Here is an 8,723-nt window from a genome sequence, read left to right as displayed (position 1 = left end):
TGATAGTTTCACAAGCAAGGCACTTTACTAACAAATTTACCATTCTGAGATCATACTGGGGACTTCCAAAGTAAACACTCTCAATTGTGGTATTATAGACATAGTACTGGGGAAAAAAACACACTTAGGTGAATGTATGTACTCCTGAAAAAAAAAAACCTTCCTTGCACATAAATCAGGAATAGGGTACCAACGAGAGAAAAAAATAGAAGCAACTTGAATCGTGAAATACAGTTCCTTTAAATCCTCAGACTGAACCTTCATACTTGATAAACTTCCCATATGAGAATTACTGGAGGCTAAAATAATTAGTTAGTAATTACATAATGAAATGAAAATTTATTTTAATAATTTGCTTGCTTCACTGCTGACAGACCTCTTAAAATGAGACTATGTGGGCTTTGCTCATAAGCAGCTAGCTGCAGGAGCAATAGAAAAGGACCTATGGAATTTTATTGTTGCATTATTTATGATTTTTCCTCTATACATTCAGGCAGTGTTTTCTATGAATATTCACACTTGTCTAAGAAAATACTTCTGAAACAAGTCTTGAAATCACCAGTGCTAAATTGTGTTTTATTTCCAACAATTAGCCGTTACAGTATGTGAAACAAAAAGCGTCCAAAATAAATAGCTGAAGATGAAGCATCAGTATACTACTGTCTTCGCTACTGTTCTGGCCCCTTAATGTTTCTTGCTTTTCAACCTTCACTCTTCAGATTCTCCAGGCCTACGGATATCATCAATCTTCAGGATCATTCTAACAACCTGAGTTGCCAGAGAAATCTGCTGTTTCTTACCAATCAAGGTTTCTATAACATGCTGCTGTTTCATATCTGCCAAAAGAAAGCAGAAGTATTAGACACTTGTCCTCAAGTCTCGATATTGTATTTAGCTTGAGACAGTAATTTACATGTAATTTCATAGAATGTTTTGAAATTGTTACTCTTGGCCACTGTAGCTTACAAACACCATTTGTACAAATTAATTTTACATCTGGGTTCTTACCAAAGATCTTGGGACATTAAGATCCAACTCTTTTCCCAACTAGCTTTTCCTCAGTTGTAACTCTTCACCATTCTGCATTACTTTTTGAAAAGCAAAGTTTCTATATACATATACTGAAAGCACCTTAAGCGCTGAGCAACCACTAAAGAAGTGCAAGTTCAAATGCCATAAAACAGAAACACCTAATCAAAGAAAGCTTAAGAATTTACAAATTCTGCAATTTACCAATTATTTTGAAGAGTGTACATCCAGATGAAAATAAGTTTTTATACACTGGCTCCTTAAGTCTTCACGTGCTTGTTACAGGTCTATATATGCAAACCTACTGGTGTGAACAACACTACACCAAAATATTTTCAGCCTTTTGTTTACTTCTTCACAGTTATTTGCAGGGCTGTAGTGTAAACTGGATCACTAAAACTACAGTATTTAAAACACAGCCTGCTCTTGTCTCATAATGAGAGTAGCTTTTTTTCCTATGCCACAATGTCAGCACACATCTTCAACTAATCTTGCCACCAAATTAAGGTTTTCAAGTAACGACACATTTTCTTCCTGGTAGACATGCATGTATCTCTCCACCTGCATTCCCATTCATTATGACAAGGTGCAAGAGTCTGAAAAACTGAAGCTGCTTAAAAAAAATCCATAGTAAGCATTCTGAGCGTTTGAGAAAGAAAAGCCTGTAAGCTCCTCCTTCTCCACCCTGCAGTTCTTACCGTTTGTTCCTTTCTGCAAACAATCAATGCCAAGGGCTGGATTATTTTCTTTCACTTGCCTAGCCCGCACTTCGGTCATAGTCTGTATTGGATTCATACCACTGTTCTCCGACAGTGCCATGGGAATTACCTCCAGGGCATCTGCAAAAGCTCTCACAGCATACTGCTCCAAAGATGGGCACTAGAGGAGAAGAAATTTGAATCCATAAGCTATTAATGCCAATGTTAGTAAAAGCGGACTTTCATACTAGCTATGAAATATACACACACAACATGCAGATTTTGTTGGGAATTTAATAACTGAGCTAATACCTCTGGACAATAACTACTTGCAAATTAAAGAAGAAAATTAAACTGCTCTTATCATAAAAGGAAAAATAGTACTAGTAATGACTTTTTACAGAGAAGGGAAAGAAAACTTTTAATGCTGGTTATAAGTGAATGTCAGAAAGTTCCACAATACGCATGTGTTGGAAGATCTTTGATGTTTTTCTGGCATCTCTAAAGACAGTTTTAACTACTCCTTTCTCACCTTATCTGCTGCTTCACTGACTGCCAAGGCACAAGAAATTTCAGCTGCACCGCCACCATACACAATACGATTATCACGAACGAGATTTCGGATTACACACAATGCATCATGAAGAGATCGCTTTGCTTCTTCAATAATCTGGAATTATAAAAAGCATGTATTTTACAATATACACAACTCAAGGCTATGAAGAGGTATTTCCTAATACAGAAATGAAAATTGCAAATAAACTGTAGGATCTTCTCATGGCTCTAGTGCAGCTCTACTGCTGCTATATTACTTCAAAATATAGAATGTTAGACATCCAGTGACAAAGAAAGAATAAAAATATATATATGTAATTTCAATGTTATTTGTTAAATATGTAATTAAAGGGACAAAAACTTACGTGGTAGGGTTTTTAATCTTTTATATTTACGAGACACAAAACACCAAGACTTAAATGCCAACATTTTTTTCAGCTGCAGTTTCTGTCAACCCCCAACTTCAACAGATGTAGGAGGATTTAACATATATTTAACAAATTTGTATTTAACACATTATATATTTAACAATAAATATTTAACAAACATATACTGAACCAATAAATACACTGGGCTGAGACAGATGTTCATTTAGCTTGTGAAAAGAACTGCTTCTTAGTTTGCATCAATCACGATTTGGAATTTGCCACCAGGGCAAGTATGTCAGCATCGAGACAGAACTTGTCAATCCAGCTATCCAGCTCTATGGTTACAGAGGAGGATTTAACAAGTTATTCTAACCTTTAAAGCAATATGTTTGCTTCCTTAAAGAACTTTTCAGGATATGTTCTTTTTTCTCAATTTTTTTCACTCAGAGTAGGACTTGACCTATAGTAAATAGAATTTAGCGCTAACAGTACAACCAAAACCCAGGTTACGTGCATATGCATTTAAAATGGTCTTGTTCTGGGAGGGTGGAGGTGTATAGGGTGTGTGTTGGTTTGGCTTTTTAATTTTTCATTTTTTTAACTGGACTTAATCAGAAGCGTTACAATTAGATCTTACGATAAAACTGAATCTTTCAAAGATGCCAGTATTTACTCACAAAAGTGAACCATGAGAAAAAACCCAGAGAATCCACAGGTAAAATTATTTCTATATTTATGAACTATATGGTCTAACAGAGAGGGAACAAAGTTTTTATTTAAAAACATAGGATGTGAATCTAACAAGTGACTTCTGACACACAGTCATGACTGCCTATAACCCTTTATCCCTTCTATTTGTCCACACTGCAAGGAAAATGTAGAGAAAAATCAAGAGGAGTTTATTAACATGCTTTAGAAAGGAACTACACATTCTGCATCTTCTGTATCAAACATTTATAACAGACCAAGCATCTCACCATTTTATTTCCTCCTCTGATGAAAATGGTCACAGCTCTGGAATTTTGACACTGTTCAATGAGAAGCATTCTGTCCTTTGTTGTTCCAAAGGAGATCTCTCGGACAACACCGGCAAAACCCAGTTTCTCTGGTGTGAGTTCACAGAAGCGAGGAACAATGCGTCCTCCAGTCGCAATGGCGATTAACTGAAGTTAAACAACCATCAGTTAAGAAGTCAAATGCCTACTCCAAAAGCTTATCTTCCCATCACTTGAAAGTATTTCATGCGATGCTTTGTTTCTGCAAACTGCAAGAGTTCCTAGACATCTAAAGTCATATATGTACACTCCAATTATAAACCATAATCCCATTTGTTGTATGTTCCTCCATAGATCACCAATGCTTTTCCTCCAATACCCACCCATGTGCACAATTACGCAGTTCTACCCAGAAAGTTTGAACTTTTAGCTAATACAGCCTATCATTTAACAAATGTTTGACAACTAGTACAAAGCCCAATTTTACTTACTTCTATTTCAGGTCCACCAACCCAACGAACAGCAGGCAGCTCATTCTGGAGCAGCAGGTGATTTGCCTCATCATCAAAACCCCACTGGCAAATAGCAAGGTTTGCACCAGTGTCTTTTATCTGAAAGCAACATAAATCATCAGTCTTAAACAATCTCTTCATGGTTTTAATTCTCATAATTTTCTCAAAATAGAAATCTGAAGAAGAACCCTCTGGCATGCGTAGAGATAAAAATATATTTTAAACTAATGTGGTATACATAAACTTAGCTTTTATTCATAGCACTACAATTGCTTGTATGTTGCCTCCTATAAGGAGTATTACCTCATTTCCAGGAATAAATCAATGCATTATGCTATTTTGTGTAAAGGCTATGAAAGACAAAGAAAACAGAAACAATCCTGAAGACTACCTGCTTCACCATCTCTTCAAACTTCTCTTTTTCGTATTTCTGCAGTGCCTTGTAGTCATCCACAGATGTGACATCAAGCTTATGTTTGGTTTTAGGCTTAGGTGGTTCGAATGGACAAGTAAGGATTGCAATTTTAACATCTTTTAGCTCCTGTGCAATTCAAAAAAACCCAAAAAGTTGAGTTTTTACCTCGTTAGCACCTCTTTCTTGTATCTGCAAAACTTACAGACATATCTTTACAAACATGGGCATAGGAGGAAATGTGAAGACCATCTAACTTATTCTCAAGTGGAACTAACTGTAACTAAATAATTCTGTCAAGAATCTCTGTAACCCTCTTAGAATAAATTCCACAGCTTCTAGATGCTGTTTAAGCTCTTAACAATCTTTAACAGTGATGTCTTTTCATAGTTTAATGTTTAAAAAACACAAAAAATTCAATGAAACTGTTATTTGCCCTATCCAAAGTGACCATTGAGAATACTAATAATTTTTATAGCAACATTTCAAGTACTACATGACTGATATTTTTCACTAGTTTCCTTTTTACAGAATAAACAGTGTCACCAGCTAGAAAAATAGTTAAAAACAGTAAAAATTTTCAACTGCCTCCATTTTTCTTGCAGTACATTGCCCAAAGACTTGGGAGACCTTATCTACACTAAATATAATACAAGGACAGTTTCTGGGGTGTTCCAAATAGCACAACATGGAATCTCAAAGGTTAAGAAGCACTTCTTGATACTAACTTTCATTAAGCATATTAAGCCTATCACACACTATGGATGATTATTTCTGCTTTAACACAGAACTCTCTGCCCTTGTCCTCACTTAGTAGGACAGCAATTCCTCCTCTTGCCGTAATCTCTCAATATTACTGTAAATTCTAAACTTCCAATATGAAGAATTTCATGCTCCTCTCCCCTTCCTCTGTTGATACATGGGTGAAAAGCCAAGCCAAATCACAAGATTGTTTAAATATTAAACAAATGCCAGGACAGCATGTGAAGACAATCTTATTTAAGCCATTACATGTGACAGACACACACACAGGGACATCACTTACTTTAGGCATCTGTGGATGACTGAAATCTTTATCCACAATCACTCCTTTAACCAACTGTGTATCTTCCAGTCTACCTCCCACTTTGCCTTGTACCTTGATCAGCTCAAAATCAACATCTTTACGTTCCATGTCTGCTACTGTCAGTACAGCATTCACGGCAATTTCTGCCATTTGTCTGTGACAACGGTTAACTCTATGTTTAAAAAAAAAAACAACCAAAAAACAATTAAGCTGCATTACATTTCTTCAACAAAGTGATTCTATCAAATCTCAAACAGCAGGAAGTATCACTATAGCTAGAAACTTTTGCACTCTACATTAAAAGAGAGGGTCCTGTCTGCTTGTTCACAGACATAAAAGGTGCTGGATATGGCAGAAAACACAACACACAACAGGGTTGGAGTAAACAGCCTTTGTGGACAGTCTTGATACAATGAGGAGCAGCAACTATCAATAAACACTCAAGTGACAGAAACCACTGTTAAGACAGCCCAGCAAAGGAAGCCCATCCAATGTCTAAACTACACACAGAATCCATAAAGGAAAAGAAACTTATGGAACTATCCTAAGGTAAAATTTTTTTAGAGGAAAAAACCCCACAACAAATGAAACTTCTGAAACATTACATGTAATTATTTTTACAAGATTTACATTACTCTTGGAATTTGCTGTGATGCAGAAATCTGGAACTAACACGTTAGAATGAAGCTGATTCTATGCTGTTTAACTTCATGGAATTGACTATTTAGAGACAAAGGATTCACAGCATGAGTTCATTGAGAAATTAGCCAAAATGAAACATAAAAGGGCCTTCAGCAGCACTTCAACAATGCAAACAATTTAATAATTCATCAAAACTCCAGGATTTCTCCTTTCCACTCAAAGAGTCTTCAAGGGAAGCTTAAATATTCTGAAGTTTTTGTGACTTACACTTTAGAGCCGAGAGTTGTCTTTGCCGTCTGGATCAGAGGCTCAATGTTCTGTGGATCAACTGGAAAGCTGTCACTGATTTTGTCTAGATGCTCAATAGCAATGCGGGCTGCCTGCTCATAACCATCTGCTATTCTGATGGGGTGAATACCTCGATCTAGTAATTGCTCAGCCTGTTCCAACAGTGCTCCAGCCAGAACTGAAAAAAAAAAAAAAAAAGGTAAATTTTACTCTTGATTGGAGCATCATTTTAAAAACATTATCAACAGATCAAAAAGCATGCTTTCTCATTTTTTCTGTAATATTACAGAAATTCAACATTTCCTAAATAACAAAATAACTCTAAACAACCGCCTACTTGCTGTGCTTAGAAAGAAAACAGTATTATGTTAAGACCAAAATGAAGCACAGGCACCAAGGCAGGACAGGTAGAAGATTATGAAAGAAAATCGTACAGAAAAATGTTTAAAGTACAAAGAGAGTTCTCAGCATTACCTTAAAATACTTAGAAACGACACAGAAGTGTCTTTCTGATTTAAGGGCTTCTAATACAAGAACCTACAAGCACGCTGCAGCAATACTCTAAAGCACTGCTAAAGAAAAGCTACTGTTACTTCACACAAAATTTCTCAAACAGCTGAAGAAGCTTGATTTTAAAGCTGGAAGATCTTAGTTAAATTTGAAATACTTTCTTACCAACGACTCCAGTAGTTCCATCCCCAATTTCATCATCTTGAGACTTAGCCAGCTCCACCATAAGTTTGGCTATCTGGTGATCCACATCCATCAAATTCAGGATGGTAGCACCATCATTTGTCACAGTCACCTCACCATCCTTGTCCACCATCATTTTATCCAAGCCTAAAAATACACGTTCAAAGCATGAAGGAAAACCTAGAAAATCCCTCAAAACAATTACTAAGAGAGAACCAGTAGAAGTGTTTCATTATTACCATTGGGGCCCAGGGATGTTCTCAGAGTACTTGCTACAGCCTTTGCTGCCACTATGTGAGACTAAAAAAAAACAAAGGAGAAAGAAGGTAAATCATTACCATGCATTCTGAAATCATAACAATAAGCTAGGAAGAATACAGTAATGCAAGTGCTGCGATTCAGCTGACAGCAACTGATTATGAGTGAAAAAAAGAAGTCAAGATATGTGTATTGTCTTTATGCTAGAAACATTTCCTGTGGCTTTTCTTGTGCTGGCTCTGCTAAAGCATGCAAAGGCAGAGCAGCCGAAGCGACAGCACCCAGGTTTAAAGGAGGGCAGCAACAGGAGCAGGCAACGCTACAAGGAGAAGTCAGTGCAATTTTACTCATCACAGAATCACCACAGAACGGTCTGGGTTGGAAAGGACCTTGAAGATCAACCAGTTCCAAGCCCTTGTAGGGGCAGGGACACCTTCCACTAGACCAGGTTCTTCAGAGTCCCATCCAACTTGGCCTTGGGCGCTGCCAGGGATGTGGCACCCGCAACCTCCCTGAGCAACCTGTGCCAGTGCTTCGCTCTCCTCTCGCTATTTGTATCGCCCGCACGGTGCCGACTCGCTCAGCCCCGGCCTTCCCGCAGCGGCCACTCCGGGCTGGGGGCGGCGGTCCCAGGGAGGGGCCGCAGGGAGGGGCGCCTGCACCTGCGGGGTGACGGCCCCAAAACGCCGTGGCTCCGGGGCGCATTCCCGCATGGAGATCCCACGGGCGCCGTGCCGCGCATTCCCAGCCCCGGGGGCGATGTCCTCTTTCTCCCTCCATCCCTCCCACGCTTGCGGGCCTACACCGGGCTCCATCCGCCCTGCGCCTCGGGTGGGGCTGGCGGAGAGCACGGCTCGGCCTTGTCCCCAGGGCCCCCGTCCTCCCGCCCCTCGCAGCAGCAGCAGCACAGCACAGCACAGCACGGCATGGCGCGGCGCGGCGCGGCCCACCCAGCGCGGGCCCACGGGCGGACCAGCGGCCCCGGCGGCCGCCCCGCCTCGCTCACCTTGAGCGCCTCGAGCCCCATCAGGCGCGTCTTGCGCTCCTGGTCCTTGAGGATGAGGAAGGGGCGCCCATACTCGTCAAACGCCAGAGTGCCCATGGCCGACATGGCTCCCGCTCCTGCCGCTGCCGCTGCCGCCGCTCGCGCGCTCCCACCGGAAGCCGCCGCGCCCGCCGTGACGCCGTACACGCCTCCGCGCCTGCG

The 8,723-nt window shown here is 39.9% G+C and overlaps 1 protein-coding gene across 1 annotated transcript; it reads right to left on the bottom strand.

Moving 5' to 3' along the window:
- Positions 1 to 549: 549 nt before the first annotated feature.
- CCT5 (chaperonin containing TCP1 subunit 5) lies at positions 550 to 8,695 on the bottom strand. The gene is made up of 11 exons (XM_050312008.1): positions 8,523 to 8,695; positions 7,498 to 7,558; positions 7,241 to 7,405; positions 6,545 to 6,743; positions 5,615 to 5,807; positions 4,549 to 4,698; positions 4,137 to 4,256; positions 3,628 to 3,813; positions 2,260 to 2,397; positions 1,728 to 1,908; positions 550 to 836 (listed from the first exon to the last, which is right to left on the bottom strand). The coding sequence occupies exons 1-11, from the start codon at positions 8,625 to 8,627 to the stop codon at positions 709 to 711; spliced, it is 1,626 nt and encodes a 541-aa protein (XP_050167965.1). The 5' UTR covers positions 8,628 to 8,695; the 3' UTR covers positions 550 to 708.
- Between the last annotated feature and the right edge of the window lie 28 nt (positions 8,696 to 8,723).

The sequence above is a fragment of the Myiozetetes cayanensis genome, unplaced genomic scaffold, assembly GCF_022539395.1.
Source record: "Myiozetetes cayanensis isolate MyiCay16 unplaced genomic scaffold, myiCay2020 scf1, whole genome shotgun sequence".
Classification (NCBI taxonomy): Eukaryota; Metazoa; Chordata; class Aves; order Passeriformes; family Tyrannidae; genus Myiozetetes; species Myiozetetes cayanensis.
This window is presented reverse-complemented; position numbering and strand designations above follow the sequence as displayed.